Below are 19,467 nucleotides of genomic sequence, written 5' to 3'. Positions count from 1 at the left end.
GGCCATGGTGTGTGTGAATCTGAGGCAAAGTGCAAAGATCGAGGCTGGAAATACCATTTATGAGTCATCTGTGTATGGAGAGAACTGAACCTGGGGCATGAATGAGAATCTCCAGGAAGAGAATGGGTGGCCACTGAAGACTTGAAGATTCCATCCAGTGGAGTGTTGGATACAGATGTCAGATTTGAAAGGATGGAGAGAGGAGAGACAGATGACAATATGGAGATGAAAAGAATAGATATTTTTGGGGCAGAGTTTTTCTGTGATAAAGAAGACAGAGAGAAGGAAGAGGCTAGAAGGCATCATGTGTGTGTGTGTGTGTGTGTGTGTGTGTGTGTGTTGTGTTATTTAATGACTGAGTGGCTTGGGTACGTTTACAAAGAAGTGAGGAAGCTCTGGAATGAAATCGAAAGTCGAAATAATCAACAGATTTCCTGGGAAGGTGGAAAGGAGTGAAAGCCAACACACAGTGGTGGAGATGGGTCTTCAGCAGTGGAAGGGGCAGCTCCTAATTGAAATAGGCCGGGAAAAGGCCTGGAGGATGCGTATGAGAGGCTCGGGGTCTATATACCTGATGGCAGGAAGTTCCTTGTTTCACATGTGTGTGTGCGTGCATGTACATGTGTGAATATTTGTGTGTGAGTGATTTGGGGAGTGGATGCATAGATGTGAGGTCACAGTGTCACAGTCTCTTCTTACACAGCTGACTACAATGTGCTAGTATTGGCCTGCACGCAGTTGCCTGTGGGTATCCTCGTTTCACGTGGCGGAGTCCAAGCACGCCTTCCCACAAAGGGGAAAATGGGACCGAAAACGGAATCGGCCCACCGTGGGCTCACGTTAGCGTACTCCCCACGGAGATGTGTTCCCGACACGGAAGGTTAGCAATCATTGTTTTGTTCTCTTCAGATCTCCTTGAGTCATGACAGGCGTCTAGCTGTAGTTTCTTTCAGCCACTCCGGATATAATTGGTCACTTCCTCTCAGGCTCCAGAGATGTTTATGATGCCCTTCATGCGGCCAAATGGTTTCAACAGTCCTTAATCTTTACCAGCTGTGTCCTCCACTGGTTGCTAAAAAGAACTCACCTCTTTGCAGCGCTGTAACACTTGCATTTGAACACCAAGAATGAGGCTGTTCTTTGGCACTTCTCCAGACCCAGAGCATGTCATGCTTCCCCTCTTTTTCGTGACCTGGGAGTTTAGAGTAGCGTCCTCTCCTTCACAGTGGCTTATCAGCTGAGCAAGAGGACGATGGATTAACTGTTCTTTTCAATATGGCCCTGGGCTTGAATCTGTAATAGAGCATTGTATAAGGCCACACTCTGCGAAGGAGATATGGTTTTTTTCCCTTTATAGATGTCATCATCAGGATTATAGTAGATTTGCAACACGAATTGGAATTTTCCGTACCTTTCAACAATCTTAAATAGTTTATATCATGGGGAACCTTGGTGGCTCAGTCGGTTAAGCATCTGCCTTTGGCTCAGGTCATGATCTCAGGGTCCTGGGATCAAGCCCTGCATCAGGCTCCTTGCTCAGCGGAAATTTCGCTTCTCCCTCTCCCACTCCCCCTGCTCGTGTGCTGCCTCTGTCTCTCTCTCTCTCAAATAAATAAAATCTTTTAAGAAATAATTTATATCATGGATATGATCCGTTTAAAAAGTTTGAAAGCACTGGTTCCTACCTCTTCTTGAGAGGAGACCATCATGGCTGGATCTTTGACTTTATTTTCAAGCCCCCAGCTACCCCTGCTTATTGTTGTGTTCACAATCTTAATTTCCAAATAATTTCCCTAAATTAGGGTTTTTTGGGGAAAAAAGTCATCCATTTCATGACAATATTGAAATTATTATTACGAGTTGTTTGGTCTCCGTTCGCTTTAAGCCTCTCTCTTGTCTTTTTTTCTGGCCACAGATGATGTGGGAGCCATTCACTCTTTCTGACCAAGCAGTTACATAGGGAATGACTTTTGGAAAATTCTAATGGCTGGACTTGAGGGTTTAATTGTTTATTATTTGTTTACAGTTGGACTCTGTTGTGGTCAGAGAACGTGACCTGCATGATTTCTGGTTTTTGGAACTTATTGCAGTTCACTTTATAGGCTAATAGAGGATCAGTTTTTGTTAATATTCTGTTGGTGCTTCAAGAGCATATTAATGTCTCTTTCTAGGGCCCAAGGCTCTTTGGTTATTAAATCAACATACTTTTCTTATTCAACTTATTTTTTCGTATTTATTTTACAACTTGATGTATTAAATACTGGACAGAGCACTTTAAAGGCTCTCTGACTAGATGTTCTTCATTGCTCCAGGTATTTCTTATTGAGTGTGTGTGTGTGATGTTATTTGGCATGTTGAATTACTCAAGACTTGCGTGCAAGGAACCCAACTCACGCTAACCCTAAACCAACAAAAGGAAATGAGTTAATTGGCTCTGCTTCCCTTTTTTGAGTCCTTCCCCTCCTCCTCTAATCGTTAATTCATTTCTTGGTGGAGGCTTTGAATATTATTTCTGCCCCCAAAGACCCTCTTATTATGACATTGTCAAAGTCAATTGTGGATGGAGGGACGTTGCTTCCTGCTACCAAAGGAATTGATCAGAAAAATGGTACTGAAATTTTAATGCCTCATTTATTTTATAGCTCCTAAATGCATCACAGTTATCACCCAAGTTTTGCTAAGTATAAGATGAAATAAACGTAGTTATATTTTTTACTTCTACTTTTGAAGATAAAAGTGTTATCAAGCCTCTTGAAGTGAAAAGCTTTAAAGTCATCTCATAGGTCGAGTATGTGGGGTGGAAGATATTGTTATGGCGTCTTTGGAAAATACGTTTTACCTCAATAAGGGACCTAAGTCATCTAGTAATTTTTTACATTCCTTTGAGTATGCTTGCTTTAAGACAGAGAAATTTCTCGTGAGTGTTGTAGCACTCCATCCACATGGTTAAATGAGAAGGCTCCAGACCTTGAAGGTCCACCCACTGCGTCTCCAGAAAACATTCCAAAATAGTCTTGGTGTATATTTTCTACAGAATTTTGCTTAGAAATTAAAATATATGTGAAAGATAACCGGACTTTGATGAAAAAGAAACGTAGCCCTGCTAGAAATGAGCATCTGTACCCCTGTGAAGTCAGTAAGGAAGCCTGACATATGCAAATGGAAACTGGTGGTTCGGTTGTAGCTGTGTCCCCTTGGTATCTCAAGTTAGCCAGTGTTTATTTAAAAAAAAAGTTTCACGGGAGATCCGTGAAGATCGAAGACTGCATCCCGCCATGGCCAGGAACATAAGAATCCAACTGAAGAAATCAGGAGAAAATTTAGCAGAGAGAACTGAACATCACCGATGTATATTTTATATATCCTTTTGGCCTATTCTGCATTCTGTAAAGTATCATAAAACGGATGAATTGAAACATGGCATTTGGAAAGAGAACCACAGTCTTCCAACATAATGGAACACACATTCTTGCATGAAACTGAATACATTTGCATATTTCAAATAGCAGAGTCAAGTTGCTATTACATTTTTTATGTGATTTTTTTTTCATCAAGAGTTTGATTTATATTTTGTTCAGTTCTGATTTTCCAATAACTCTTTTTGTCTCGATAGACGAAGAACCGTGGTTGAGACGTGGGCTTTGGGGCCAGACAGACCTGTCTGGCCTCAAAGGAAAGATCAGCCTGTGGAAGTGTTCCTATTTGCCCAAGAAGCAGTCGCTGCTTTGGGAAGAGGGTTGACTGTATTGCATTTTGGGATTCCTGAGGGACGAACACAGAGCACTGGCCTAGGAGATAGGAAATCTAATTTTTAGTTTTGAATCTACCCCTTTTTTGCTGTCTTAACTTCTCTCTAAACCTCAGTGTCCTTATTAGTAAATTAATAAAATGTGGATGATGGTACCATTCTTTGGACCTCACAAGGTTATTGTGGGCCCAGATGGTACAGTTGAACGCACTTTGTACACGCCAGAGCACTCTCCCAATGGGAGGTATTGCTGTTGTTTTTGCTAGCAATGGAAATATTACTAATTATAGTAATAGTGAACAGCAACTCACACCATAATGAAAGTTTTAATAAGGGTTGTACGTCAAAGTTATTAGCACATGTGCGGTGACATAGAAAAAATGTTATTCTTTTGGAGCTGATAGGAAAATTCCCCTTGGGAAGCTATGGTATATGTTTGGGAGGAACACTTTGATGGCTCAGGTGAGGGGACTTTGAGTGCATTTGGAATGTAGCTAGGACTGAAGGTAGATGGGAGTTGGGTGCTTCTTTGTGTTTCAAAGTGAGCGAATTTGCATGGGAAGGGTAGTGGGGCTGAGTTTAAAAGGTGACTGAGAGAATATGAAAGATGGGAAGACTTTGGAAAATGCAAAGTTGTTTGCTCCCATGTGCACCCTGAAATCAGCCTGTAGTCAAACAGTATAGTCAAAGGGCAGTGGCTTAAGAAATCCCGAGACCCTATTTTTCCCCCCACAGTAAGTTATTCTATGTCATTTGCATTTTTTTTCTCTCTCCAACCTCCAGGCCATCAAGAAGCCATAGCAGTGTGCTTGCACACCCAGACCCAGCAGACAGTCAGTGACACCTTGTGCGATACGGTCCACCGTCCTCCAGCAATGAGCCAGGCTTGCAACACGGAGCCCTGCCCACCCAGGTATGTGTGTCTCGTGCTCCCAGGACGCTGTGTCTGATGGTCACACCCTCTCCTGCAGAGACACCCACATGTGCGTAGAGGCTTACGCCTCCACCCAAGGTAAATCACTTGGCTTAGGTCGGCGTTCTCTCTTCTCCACGTTCTCCAGCCAGATTCCTGCTGGGCGCACAGATACCGCTGTGTTGAGCAGGAATCCCCGTTAGTCCAGCTCCTGTGGATGAACATCAGCTGGTCTGTGCCGGCAGAACCACGGGGCCTGCGGTTCTGTTCCCTTTCTCCTCTCTGTCTCCTCAAGGGCGCTTCTTTGGCTCAGGCCACATCAAAGAGCACACGACCTAAAGTAGAGTTAGCACCCATACACAGTGCACAGTCCATATTTGTTGAATGATTGAGCAGATCTCCTACTTGTTACCTGTACCCTGTGTATTATCACCCTTCCCACTGACTTGCCTTAGATCTCAGAGTGAGGGGTGCAGTGTTACAGGCCTCCATGAATAGATGAGGTCGACTAGTTTTTGGTCTCCTTGATCTGAAAGGTTGACCCTAAAAGTTCATCTGCTTCCTTGCTTAAGTCCTTATGAGATCCTGGGGAATTTTATCAGAAGGGAGGTAGATTTTCCCTGTGTTCCTCTATCCCTGGGCATTGCTGGCTGCAGAGGGCATGGCTCAGCATCATTGGTTTCTAACATAAGAACTTCCAGAATCCAACCGCCAGTTTTTTCCTTCTTTACTCCTTTACCTTTGTTGTCTGGATCACGCTTCCATCACGATTCAGTTGCCAAAAATACAGCACTCATTCTCAGTCCACTCCCCTCCCTCTTTGCCAGAATCTCTTAACTGCCTCTTGGTAATCATATCGTCCATCTAATGAGGTACCTTTATTCCCTAAAGTCAAGTTTGCGACATCTGGGAACCTAAGTGACTGAGAAAGATGATTGTGTCCCTCTGGTCATACTGGAGTAAGGACAGGTGTATTTTATGTTTAACCAGGAAATAAGTTTGCTTCTGGAATTCTCTTGACCCTTCTGATTTTGATTCCGTGAAGTGTGTTGGCTGTGGTGTAAAAACCCCTGCCCTGCTGGTCTGAGGGATATGGGGGTGGGGAGAGAATAAGCATGTCCACCCTAGGAGTCTGCGCTCCCCATCCTGCAGACGGGACCTTTTCTTCTGAGTCTGCTTCTTCAACCAGCACAGTCTCTGGAGGAGACCGGCTCCGATGTGCGCTTCGCCGTAGTGAGAGCCACCCGTCCAATGAGGCAGGCACGGTGTTTTATATCCATGACCATATTGCTGACAGTTGTAGGCTAAGGAAATCCCAGGGGCTTCTTGACTCGTGTTGGAGCCATCGTGGCTGTGCTCCACTGAGAAGCAGTTAGGACCTAGGTCTAGAAACAGCACAGGGAACTCTGCTTCGCTCCCTGCCCCACTTGCCCCCCCCCCCAATGCTTACTGCATTCCGGAATGATCCAAGATTGCAGAAGAGACATACAGGAGGGCTTTCAGGGAGCTTCGGTCTAACCCCTGCTTAGGATGCCTGTTTTGTCAGGTGTGTCCGGAGCTTTCCAAGAGCATCGATCGTATGGGTGTAATGCTGAGTGTGTATCTAGTTGGTGTGTCCCTTTTATCTTTGGAGAAGTGGCACTTCTGTTAAGGGTACAAGCAAGCCCTCGTAATCCAAATTACTTATCTGGGTTTCTCAATCGTTTCTTATTCTAATACTGGAAACACTGACTCAGATATTTTTGGAAAAGCCAGGGGATTCTGTTTTCCTTCCGGACGCATCCCGCCCCTGTGGCTTTGTAGATGGGAGCAGATGGCCACCTGTCCAAACCTGGGTGAGGGACAAGGGGAAACACAGCGAGTGGAAGACACATAGTTTACTCTCCCAACACGTTTTCCCACAAAGCTGGAATCATGCACCACCTCCCCTTTCTCGACAACAGCCAGCACTCTCTTTCTGGAAAAAAGACTATAAACAAAATGATTTGAAATTTATACAAACCCTAAATGGTGACTACAGTTTGGCTAAGCATGCAGTTCTGTAGCCATCAACAAAGAAGAGTGAAAAGAAGAAACTGTCACCCCTAAATTTGGAGTGTGCTTTATTTCTAGCTTCAGATCTTATTCCGTATCAACAGAAAGCTGGTCTTCACCTAGTTGTGTCTTTTCTTTCTAGCCCAAGTCATTGACAAATGGGGACATGGGCACAGGTGGACAATTAAACAGAAAATGGACACAGGTGCCAACACAAAGCATGCTTCAAATGAGAGGGATTTGCACAGCAGGGCACTGAGGACAATGGTGAAACTTGGTTTTGCTTTTGCAAAAACAACCCTGTTCTGATCTTCCTCTGAAAGTGAAGACAGTCGTAGCGGGTCATAATATAATTTTTTCAGAAAAAAAAAAGAGAGAAAATACAAAACAATCCATTCTTTCTTCATTCTAAGAATGAGCACACTCAGTTGCAATGACTACCTACATTATGTTCAGGGTTAGATAAATAATTTGATTTCATAATTTTTTAGTTTAATTTTTTAAGGTGAAGTCCAGATCATACATTTCCCCGCTATTTATTGTTTATCATAGAATTTGAGTCCCTTCCTCAAGTGGCTTTGCATTAAGTGGCTTTTTCTGGATTCACTTCTCCTCTGATGACATGGACACGTTTTGTGATGCTTTCTCTCTCAACCTCTGAGCAATCTGCCCCAGCCGTTCGTAACCGCTGCAGCCCTCATGGAGAGGCATTTTGCATGAACTGTTTCAGTAGTTCCTGCCTCTTGTGTTTCCTGCTCTGATCCATGTGCACAAGTGTGACCTTCAGAGATCTTTCTAAATTGCAGTGACCGTGTGAAGCTCCCACATAAAACCCTCCGGTAACTTCCCGTACTGTGGATCACGGTCCATGTTCTTTAGTGCAGCGTGTGTGTGGGTTTCTTGGGGCTGCTGTCACAAAGTGCCGTAGACGAGGTGGCTTAAACAACAGAAGTTTTTGTCTCCGTTCTGGAGGCTGGGGGGTCTGCAATCAAGGGGCTGGAAGGGTTGGCTCTTCCTAAGGCTGGGAGGGAGGACCTGGTCCAGGGCTCTCTCCCAGCTGTTGGTAGGCGTTCCTCGGCTTGTGGATGCTGTTCTCCCCAGGCTTCCATATTGCCTTCCTCTTGTTTGTCTCTTTGTCCAAATGTCCACTTTTTATAAGGATGCCACTTATATTGGATTGGGGCCCATTCTAATGACTTCCTCTAAATTCATCATCTGCAAAGACCCTGTTTCCAAATAAGATCACATTTACAGGTACTAGGAGTCAGAGCTTCAACAACTTTTGTGGGGAAATAATTCATAATAGCCTATAAGGTCCTTTGTGACCCTGCTTTTAGGTTCTTGGACCACATCTCCTGTCACTACCACCCTCAACACATGCACATGCACGTGCTTGCACACACGCACACGCGCGCACACACGCACAACGCCCCGAGAACATCCTCAGCAGCCATGGTAAATTTTCACCGTGACCCACTCCCATGTTCATTCATGCCTCAGGCCTTTGCACATACCATGCCCGCTGTCTGGAGCCCTTTTCTACCATAAAACAAGTTAAATCTCTCCCAGGAAAGTGATCACTTAGGACCCTATGCTAAGACCCTTGATAGAGGGGATCTCTTTATAGTTGAGAGAGGACTGGGAGCAGGTTGGGGGCATGGGGTGGTGCCCCAGCTCCACCCCCTCCAGGAATTTCAGACAGGTGCCTTAGCCCTCTGGGTCCAGCTTCTTCATCTGAGTAATGATGGAAGATGCTGGACTTTGTGGCCAGCAAGTTCCTATCAACTCCAGCCTTTTGCTATTGAGGGTGCTTTCAAGTTGCATTTTTTTACTCACATCTTCAGAACTGTGCCCAGTCTTTCTGCGGGGATCCTCCTGTCTATTCATGAGTAGTTGCAAATGCTCAGAGTTCATTTTAGTTTTAAGAACAACAGCCTTCTATTGACCTTCCAAGGAGGGCATGGCAGGGTTGCGTTTAGTCTGCAGTGCTGCCCTTCCTTTGCTCACCAAACTGGAGCACGTTTTAGTAGCAAGTCTGGACCCTGTTTCTTAAGGCTACTGAGAGAAGTGTGCTGACCTGTCCTGTGTGCAGCAGCGTCCCCATCCCCTCATCGCTGGGCCTCAGCAAGAATGATTGCACACTATCTTCTCCAGCACTGTCTTGCCCACAGAGCTTCTTTCCAAGCTAGGAATAATAAAGCACAATACGTCTTGGCCACTTTGCAAAATTAAGAGTCTGTTTTTATGTGAAGGGAAATACTCTTCCTCGTTTCAAAATTGCAAATTTAATAAACTTTTCGAAGGTTGAGAGTTATGTTGGAAAAAACCCAGCAGAGACAAAGGGTTGGTGCCAAAGTAAAGGTAAGTTTACAAAAATGTTTTAGGTTCTAGAAACAGTGGTGTAGGAATAACAGGAACAGGGTGTTGCATAATATTTTCCACACAAATATTTACTGACTCCAAGGGCAATAGCAGTAAAATATCACCCCAGGGTGAAACTTACCACTGAGATTGGGTTGGACAGTCAGTGGATCTTTATTTACCCAAAGGCAAATGCATTTGATGTATTAGCCTGGACTCTCCAAGGTGGGGTGTTGTATGTTTATTTGCTCTTATGGGGTTACTCCCCCTGCTCTATGCTATAACTGCTGAGTGTCTGCTATTTATGGAGTTTGCTTTTTCCAGGAGAGAGCCAGCAGCTTGTAGAAACATGCAGGGTTACATAATGGTCCCACTCGTCTGAGGAGAGCTTTCTTCTCTGACAGCAGTCAGCACTGCTAGGGAGGGAAGTCAGAAAGCAAGAGGCAGGAGTGATGTGTTTCTCTACCTACTTGTTACCCAATTCTTGAATTTTAAAAATTCTGTATTAGTCTTTTGTCTATTAAGAAGAAACGGTTCCCCATTTCTTGAATCACAGTGGTTTCATTTCCAGTCCCTTGTGCCTCTAATGGATTCTTCTAGCTATATACTTTCTTGAAAGATGATTATCCGGAAGTCACTCCAAATAAGTTATATATTTAAGCTGAATTGACAGTGAAACCACATCCTTTTAATTAGTTATCCATATAGCTCCATTATCATCAAAATATGATGTGTATTTCTATTGTTGGTGATTTCCCTCACCTCAAAAGCTACTGGAAATTTAGATATAATCAGTTACAATCTAACTAATTAGTAGGCTTCCAGTTAAGCTGGTGTTTTAATTTCACATTCTGTTCCAAATACAGATCAATGGTAGATGCAGTATAAGAGCAGGGAAATTAAAACAGCATACCCAGGGCAATATCATGAAAAGAACTATCTGGGCCAAGAAAGGAAAGGAAATGTGAAGTGGTGAGTGGATCCGTGGTTCTTGTGGGCTTGAGGCCCCAGAGCAGTCAGGGCACATGAGAGTTCAGTTCCATAGAGAGTAGGACCTGAATATCTTCCTTTTGACTGATTAGAATGGACCCACATTCACTGCAAATGGAAGCAGGAAAAAGCTGCTGTTGATCACAACCTGAAGCCATTGTATATATGAGGCTACTTGCCTGGGGAGATCGAGAACAGACACAGCGATACAGCCCCAAATTACATGTTGGCTCAGGGATTGGATCCTCAGTGTCTTTACAGTGCTTTTGTGCCATGCTGTCCATATGAGACTTGGTTCTAGACTGGAGACGCTGGAGGGCTAGATATTAGTAAACAACGTTGTAGACAGGGAGGGCTAAGAGTCAGAGAAAAGGACAAAGGGAGGTGGGGAGAGAGAAACCACATTGAGCCTGCAAAATGAAACTCCAAAGTACATGAAGAAGTCTAATACTAAAGAAGATAGTCAACAGAGTCAGTAGTTGAAAGTTGGATTCATTCCCCATGAAATGAAAATAGAAGAACAGTCTGAAAAAGACTATAAGTATTACTGAGATTTTGGTGATATAAATTGGTAAATGATATCCAGGTTAAGAACTGGAGATTATAAAATAGACATAGGCAGAAATATAGTCACAATAGGTGAGTCTTAAAAAGAACCAGTTACACAACTTGGAAATTTTAAAAGCCAGTGAGAAATAAGTAAACTACAGACAATTGAAGAAAAAATTGTTGCCTTGAAGGTAGTGCTGAAGAAGTCAAAAGAATGAAAGCACAGAAAGTTGAAGATTTGGGGAAAAGAGAAGAAAAGTAAGAAATATGGAGGTAATGGCAGAGAAGCAAGATATTAAATAAACTGTTTACTAAAACTTAAGAAAAAATGTCTGCTCCTAGTATCAAGAAAAATAAATGAAAATAAATCTCACTTAGATGCATAATAGCGAAGCTGCAGAAAGTCAAACATGATAAGAAAATCTTGAGAGCTACAAGACCTAAAAGACATATCAACTATTAACAACTTCTTAACAACTGAAGTTCCCAAAAAGCAAAGAAGTAATGTCTTTAGAGTACTCTGGGGAAATCATGACCAACCTAGAGCTAAACTTGCTAAAAAATATTTTTAAGTATGTGAATGTGAATGTCCATTTTTAGCCAAGTGATGGACTAGATAAACTGCATACCCTTCTACTAAAAGATTCTAAAACACTGAATAAAATATGTATAAAACAACTTGATGTTAAAACTAAGCTTGTAAGAAAGTAAGATAAATGCTCAGAAACAAAGAAAGAATGAAAGAAAGAAAGAAGCTATAACATGAATCTATCATGGTAGCCTTGTATTAAAGTTAGTGCTTCCAAGGGGGACAGTTGCCAATCCCACTAATCTAGACCTTAGGCTTTAATGTTTTTTTTTTTTTTTTCCTGGAAACAGACAAGTTGTTGGATCTCCAGGAAATAAGGAATGGAATGGAGATTCCCATATGAAGCCAGGATCTACCTCAGTGAAAAAACAAATTGGGGGAAAAAAAGCCACCCCAAAAAGGCAGATCTCAAGGAAAATTATCTGTCTTGGCTTTGCCTCTGAGTGGAAGGAATTAAAAATCCTCCCCTGCGCTATGCTAAGGGAGAGAAGCCAGACACAGAAAAATGCTGTGTGATCTCACTTATATGTGGAATCTAAAGTAGTTAAATTTACAGAAGCAGAGAGTAGAATGATGGCTGCCAGGGGCTGGGAGGAGGGGAAATGGGAGGTGATGGTCACAGTGTGCAAAGTTAACAGTTATGCTAAGTGAGTAAGTTCTGGAGATCTACTCTACAGCATAATGCTTATAGCTAACAATACTGTGTTATTGTACACTTCAAATTTGCTAAGGCAGTAGGTCTTATGTTAGGTGTTCTTACCTAACCCAGAATAAGAATAATGATGATGATGATGATGCTAAAGGTTAAGAATAAGAATAGGGATGGAGGGAGACTTTGGGAGAGGACGGATGTGTTTATAGCCTCGATGGTGCTCATGGTTTCACAGGTGTACTTATTCCCAAACTCATTGAGTTGTATACATTTAATATATACAACTGTTTGCATATCAGTCATACCTCAGTAAAGTAGGTTAAAGTAAGACTCCTCTGATGGAACACTACATCAAAAACTAAGGATATATATGGTGACTAACATAATATAATAAAAAATTATTTAAAAAAATAAAAATAAAAGTAACCTGTACACAAAGAAAAAAAAAGGACTCCTCTGAGAACTTAAAAACCACAAATCGCTCTTTATGTAGGAATGAGGTTCATGTTCACTCTGTGCGATCTGAAAAATTAATTCACATTGCTCTTGACAAGAGTTAATGCACACCCTTTGTGGAACAATGTGTCTTCTCCTCCACACTTAAAATTCCCACAAAGACCTAATTAGTGAGCTGACAACCAAAAAAATTTTAAAAAATAATTCATGGAGAAACAGTGTGTGAGAATCAGTGGGGGAGAAAACCTGAATCAGATATACAGGGTCTTAGATAGTGGAATTATCAAGTAGGAATATAAAGTAAGTTTGTTTAAAATATTTAAAGATGGGGCACCTGGGTGGTTCAGTCGGTTAAGCCTCTGCCTTCAGCTCAGGTCATGATCCCAGGGTCCTGGGATCGAGCCCCGAGTCGGGCTCTCTGCTCCCCCTGCTCCTCCCTTTCCTTGTACTCTGTCTCTGTCAAATAAATAAATAAAATCTTTTTTAAAAATAAAATAAAATATTTAAGGTATAAGGCAGAAAATTGAAAACCTAGGAATAACAAACTATCAAAAATATCTAGAAATTTTTTTAAGAACCAAATTTTAGGTTGCACTATATGAAGTTTCCAATTTTATTAATCAAAAAGGTCCCATACTCGTAATTTCATCTGGTTTAACCTAATAGAATATCTATAGGTTAAAAACATAATCATCGAAACTTCAAAGTTATGGACTGGGGTGAACAAGTGAACTGGAAGAGAGATCTGAAGAAATTATCCAGAATAAAGCACAGAGAGCAAATGAGGTATGTTAAATACACACTAGAGGTAAGAGATAGAAAATATTGAGAGGGTATAAAATATATCTAAATGAAGCTGAAGAAAAAAAAAAAAAACCCAGAGGTAATATTCAAAGAGATGACTTCATGACCACCTTCATGACCTTATCTAAACCCAATTACTTCCTAAAGTCCCAGTCTCCAAATATATTATCACACTGGAGATTAGGACTTCAACAGAATAATTTGGGAAGGGATACAACCCTTCAGGCCATAGCATGTACTATGTAGTATTTTAATCTTTTGATTAACTTGGTTCTGTTTTACTTAGGATTTATGATTTGGACTATATAATTACATGTAAAAAAATTTTATATATATTTGTCAGATTTTGTGCTCAAGGTTTTTCCTAGCTTCATGATGCATTAAAATATTTTAATCTTCTTTTTCACTTTGAAATTTCTAAAATGGCATGGGAATTCACCTGCTTCTTGAAAATATGTAGGAACTCAACCACAAAGTTAATAGAATCTAGTCCCTTTCTTGAATAGAACTTTTTGTAATTTCCTGAAAAGTTATTTACTTAAGCAAGGTTTTCAAGTGTGTTATTTAGTTTTCTATGTATTTTTTTATCATAAGATTTTATTATTATTTATCTTTTTAAATATTTATTTGAGAGAAAACACAGGAGCAGGGAGAGACAGAGACTGAGGGAGAGGGAACGAGAGAATCCCCATTGACTGCGGAGCCTGAAGTGGGGCTTCACCCCATGACCCTGAGATCATGACCTAAACAAGTTCGAGAGTCAGCTGCTTTACCAACTGAGCCACCCAGGTGCTAATATGTTCTTATGAAGGTTTGCCTTCTTGATATATCAGGGGCTTAGAGTAGTATTTTATAGCCTTTAAAAATTTTTATTACTTATCCTTCCATTTTTCTTATATCTAAGAGCTGTATTTCATACATATTTATGCTTTTTATTCAGTCTTCAGTCTTGTACGATTATGATATCTTCATTGTGAACTTTTGTCTTCACAAGTAAAAATTTTAATATTTTTCTCCCATTGTATTTGTCTCAAATATTTTTCATTTTTTATTTATCCTCTTATTTCCTCGAGTAAAACATTTTTATTATGGAAAATTAGAAATTAGAAAAGCTGAAAGTCCCCTTTAGATTAACACTATTTTTTTCCCAAAGAACCAACTTACTTTTTCTAATAATAAATGTTTATTTTAAGAAAAATCATGTGAAAATACTGGCCAGAATGAAGAAAATAAAAATCCTATCACTTAGAGACCATCGCTGTTAACATTTGGATGTATGATTATATAGACTTTTTTTCTGCATTTATAAAGTCATAAAACAATATTATAAGGTATTTTTTAATCTGTTTCCTAATAAAAACATATCATAAATTTGTTTCTATGTCAGTAAGTATACTTCTGCTTTTCTAATGGCTGCTAGCATGGTGCTGTATGAGTATACAGTTATTTGGCTGCTAGCATGGTGCTGTATGAGTATACAGTTATTTATTTTATCCTTTATTGTAGAACATTTAGATTGCTTCCTTCCATTTTGTAAAACTTAATTTATTTTGCTATTACAAACTACCTTGGAACAAACATCCTTTTATGTCAATTTTAAGCATTTTGAAATTGTTTCCTTGTGATATAGGTCTACAGTAACTAGTTAAAAATCCATGTTCACTAATAATTAAATATCTTCAAATTAAGATAACATTATATAATGTACAGCTTTTCGCCCATCAGAGGGGAGAGATATGGTTCAGCGTTGGTATGGGTGCAGGAAGCCAGGCACTCTCACATGCTTCTATTGGGAGTGTGAATTGAGAGAATCTTCCTTGAATGCGGTTTGGAAATATGTATCAAAAGCAGCTGCCCTGGTTTTTCATTTTCACAGATGTTTCATGAGAAAACCTGATTTTTCCAAGATCTTATTGGAAAGGAATCACATTATATATGTGTTGCAAATCCAATCCTAACAGAGGAGAATTTTCTTAGGGATATTCCAAATAATGAATCCAGGTGCCCCAAAAATTTCCTGAAGTGTGCTTTTAAGCATTTAAAATTTCTTTTGACACCCATATAAATCATGCTTGCCTTGGGGCTCTATTCAAAACAAAACCCAAGCTTTTATTATGGATAGGTGGTATGCTAGAATGGGGAGAAATCTGCTGCTTTTGTGCTCTGGGCTTTCCCAAATGGGTAAAACCTTTAAACACTTTCCCGATATTTCTGGCCTTCAAACATTACGTTTCTGTATTTTAATCGCATCTGGCGGTGGGGACGCTGTGGCTCTGGGGTCCGCACGTGGAGCGTGAAGTCCGGACGTCCCGAGAACTTGAAATCGTGTTTGTGTGACCATTGCACGTGGTCTCACTGGACACTTCGACTTCCCCTGTTGTGTTTGATGCAGGTGGCACACGGGCTCTTGGGGCCCCTGCTCAGCTACCTGCGGAGTGGGAATCCAGACCCGAGAGGTGTACTGCCTGCACCCCGGGGAGTCCCCGGCGCCCGCCGAGGAATGTGGAGACGAAAAGCCGCATGCCTTACAAGCGTGCAGCCAGTTTGATTGCCCTCCTAGCTGGCACATTGAAGAGTGGCAGCAGGTAATATGGCAGCCTGGGGCCCCCTCGCCCGCCGTACCTGTGGCTGCAAGAGCCCTAACTCCCCCTCCTTCCATCTTCTCAGTGTTCCAGGACCTGTGGTGGGGGAACTCACAATCGAAGAGTCACCTGTCGGCAGCTGTTAACGGATGGCAGCTTTTTGAATCTGTCCGATGAATTGTGCCAAGGACCCAAGGCATCTTCCCATAAGTCCTGTGCCAGAACAGACTGCCCTCCGCATATCACCGTGGGAGACTGGTCGAAGGTAAGGGCCACTCCCCACCTCGCCATCCCTCCTCTTTTTTGCCCCTTCTTTGCTTCAGACTCTAGAGTCTTGCCTCCACAAGATGACCCGGAAGCATGTGGTTGGGGTATGTAACCTGGGGCCTCCAGTGGAGGTAGAGAGGCAGGCCGACATCAGAAATCATCTCGACAAATAGGAAAGGGCAGTCGCTGGCTTTGCTGAACTTCCCTGAGTCCAGCGTTCAGTGCTGGGCACAGTCAAACCCCATTAGGCTCATCTCATCCTACAATCCTACGAGGGCGCCTGAAGCCAAAGTCACGTCCGTGTCTATCGATGAGGACTTGCGACTTTCCCAAGGGTAGAGCCAGGATTCAAGCCCAGGTGTGTGTGATTCGAGGTTAGTACAAAGGGCGTACTCTCATGTCTTTCAGACAAAAGCATTTTTGTGCCAAACACACCCACGGTGGATTTCCGGCTCTATTGCCTAGAAACCGGGTTCAACATACTTAAGCTGCCAGAGCCCCATTTTCCTTTATTTAAATGCAGCAGTTGCTGGGAGGATAGCATGAGATATTAGGACAGAAACACCCAGCACAGTGGATCACACCTTGTGATCCTCCCAGGGACAAATGCACATGCTCCTGGCACAGGTTGGATTGATAGGACTTCTGCCTGCATGTTCTCCAGTTTTATATTTTTCTTGTTTTAATTGCCTAGCTCAGTTAAGAGCTAGTATTCAAAATCTATCTTAATTGACACGCTACTGGTCGTTGGCCTCATGCAGGCCACTGAGAGTCAACAAATGCTTCCCTAAACCGTCAGAAAATGCCCAAGCAATGAACCCATCTTCCCAGGGTCTGTCCAGCTCCCAAGGAACCAGAGCCCGTGCCTGTGGCCAGTGACGTGAGGGACAGGAGAATTGTTTCCTCCTACAGTCAGGGCCTGGACTGAGAGGTGTGCCTGTTACAGGTGAGGCATCTTTCTCAGGCTTGGGATGGGGAAGGACAGGTAGAAAACTGCCCTGGGGGTCTTCATCTGCAAAAGCTCGTTTGCTCTATTCCCCCTGCTTTGTGTATAAGGGACATTGGAAGCCCCAAGGCAGAAGCATTCCTTTGAGACTGGGTCAGGCGGGGGAAAATGGGCAAAGGTGTTAGACAGGAGGGTATCTATATCTAGGTAGGCTAGTGGGGAGGCAATATTTATTCCAGTCACCCAGCTAAGCCCCGAGAGTGAGGTCCTGCCATTCCCCCGATAGTGGAGGTGAAGGTTCCGGTTACCTTCTCCATGAGGTTAGGGACAGAACTGCAGGGAGGGGAGGCCCAGGCTGTCGTGGAGAGAACGCTTAGCGTTGTGGTGCTTTATCTCCTTGCTACACTGAGTGCACCACAGGGACCAAGCAAATGGGCATCTCTTTACAAGCTGGGAGCTCATAAGAAATGAGAACTCTCAAGTCCCCCCAGTCCAGACCTAAAGGATCAGAATCTGCATTTTAGCAAGCTCTCCAGGTGTTGTAAAGCACATCATCATTCGAGAAGCATTTCCCTACCTGCCCCTTGTCCTTGTGAGGGTTCTCAGCCCGTAAGTGTGTATCCAAGGTCGGAACAGCTCTGGGAAATGATTTCTCTGAGCAAGGGCTGCCCTGACCTCAGGGGAAACGGCAGGAAGGGAAGGACAGGAAATGAGCAGGGGTCACGGAGAAACCAGGCAGCCAGGGAATACCCTAGAACCCCTCACATGCTCTAAAACACGGCATTCTGCTTCTGTCTTTTCTCCTTTTCCCTAAGAACAAACAGGCCTTCACAGTTCCATCTTCTGGAACACACTCTTCTCACTGGCCCCTTTAGAGTAGAGACTGGTGGTGCTCCCCTCCCGTCCTTTCTTTCTGTGAACAGCAAAGTCGCACTTGCTGGCCATGTATCATCAAAGTAACACTGTCAACCACGTCCGCCCAAGCTTGCCTTTGTGTCTTCGCTCTTGTCCTTGCTCTCAAGTCCTGGATCCAGGTCTGAGCTCCCCTCTTCTGTGAAATCTTTCATCCCCTAAAATCATGTAGTATTTCCCAGCTTTAACTCACAATGTCCCGAATTTTTATTGCATTTCAATGGGGAGCTACTTCCTGAGTAGGGGCACGGTTTTCCTGTCTGGCTTAGAGTGTCCTTGTGGCCAGTGGCCATGAGATCGCTGACAGGTCCTGGAGCTCTCCCAAGCTCTGAACAGGTAAATATTCTTACCCAAAATTCTTTGCAAAGTCAGGGGAAATGCAACGTGTTGTTGAAGTGATGATCTTTAGAAAAGCTCAAGCCTGCTAACAAGGACAAACAAATCATTTGTTAGGAGCATTTTTGCAGGGGCAGGGGGAGGGGAGGTGCCTGGGTGGCTCCATTGGTTAAGCATCCGACTCTCAGTTTCGGCTCAGGTCATGATTTCAGGGTCTTGAGATCGAGCCCCACATCGGACTCTGTGCTCAGTGGGGAGTCTGCTTGAGATTCCCTCTCTCCCTCACCCCCTTCCACTCGTGCTCTCTCGCTCCCTAAAATAAATAAACAAATCTTAAAAAAAAAAGAAGAAGAAGGCTTTTTGCCAGGAGAAATGAGAGGAGACAGAAGAGAAGGTTACCCACGTGAGCTGGGTTAGACCTCAGGCGAGTCGGGTTCCTAGGCAACCGCTGGGCGGGACAAGAGCGACCTGGTGGTCACCCCCAGCGATCAGCCCAGCACGGGCAAGACATCTTCCCCCTCCCAGCCAAAGCTGCATCTCTAGAAAACCTCCGTGCGGACGGGGTGGGAGTGCACTCAGGCCCGGGAATGCAGAGCCAGCCGCAGCCTTTGAAACCCAACGCTAACATCCAGTCTCGGGGGTCAGTCAGCACACACGTTGGGTTTCCTACTGGGTTCAGCTTTTCCCCTGTTAGCTGAAATTTCCTTTCGTTGCAGAGTTGCTTTGTTTTGGCAGAGGCTCTGATGCCAAACTGCCACCCTCTCCAAAGGTTTCTGCCAGACTGGTCCTTCTGCCACAGACTGGCTCACTTGGGGGCAGCCCTCCGTCTTGTGGTTCTGGATAAGGCCTCTCTACATTGGAGCTGGCCACCAACCCTGCACACAGAGAGGCTGAGGAGCCGTGCCAGACCTCTCAGCCTGCAGCTGGAATAGTCCCCTTTCCCGACACTAGCTCTATTCATGGCATGTTTGGGCTTTGTTCATTCTTTGGCTCGTTAGTTTTTAGATCTGAACTAAGTTTGAGGCAAGAAGAAGCCTTTGAGTCTTACACTGCATTTCAAGTTCTAAGAAGGGAGCATTGACTCATCTATGGGGCAGTCTTCCCAAATGGTGGATTTCTGTGATCCAAGGACCCCTTGCAGCCTGTTTTGTGGGCCCATTTCTTGACGGAAATCCAGTAAAATCATTCCTCATTCTTTACTCTCTGTCCTTTGATGGCGTATTTAACCATTTTGTCTACCTTCATCATTCTCCTTCATGATGTTTCTTGGTGTTTTTTATTTTTCCTGTTCACTTAACTACATCTTGTCGACTGGTTTGTCTTTTTCC

The 19,467-nt window shown here is 43.1% G+C and overlaps 1 protein-coding gene across 3 annotated transcripts in view; it reads left to right on the top strand.

The window, feature by feature from the left end:
• The window catches only part of ADAMTSL3 (ADAMTS like 3), a 331,627-nt gene that overhangs the window by 230,751 nt on the left and 81,409 nt on the right, over window positions 1–19,467 (top strand). For all 3 annotated transcript variants that reach the window (XM_087856588.1, XM_045813117.2, XM_045813118.2), the window contains exons 17-19: window positions 4,532–4,661; window positions 15,489–15,681; window positions 15,764–15,943. In XM_087856588.1, coding sequence (XP_087712714.1) covers window positions 4,532–4,661; window positions 15,489–15,681; window positions 15,764–15,943 — 503 coding nt within the window. The remainder of the gene's footprint in view (window positions 1–4,531; window positions 4,662–15,488; window positions 15,682–15,763; window positions 15,944–19,467) is intronic.

Source organism: Ursus americanus, chromosome 28, assembly GCF_024610735.1.
Source record: "Ursus americanus isolate L20-20 chromosome 28, mUrsAme1.1.p, whole genome shotgun sequence".
In the NCBI taxonomy this organism is placed as follows: Eukaryota; Metazoa; Chordata; class Mammalia; order Carnivora; family Ursidae; genus Ursus; species Ursus americanus.
This window is presented reverse-complemented; position numbering and strand designations above follow the sequence as displayed.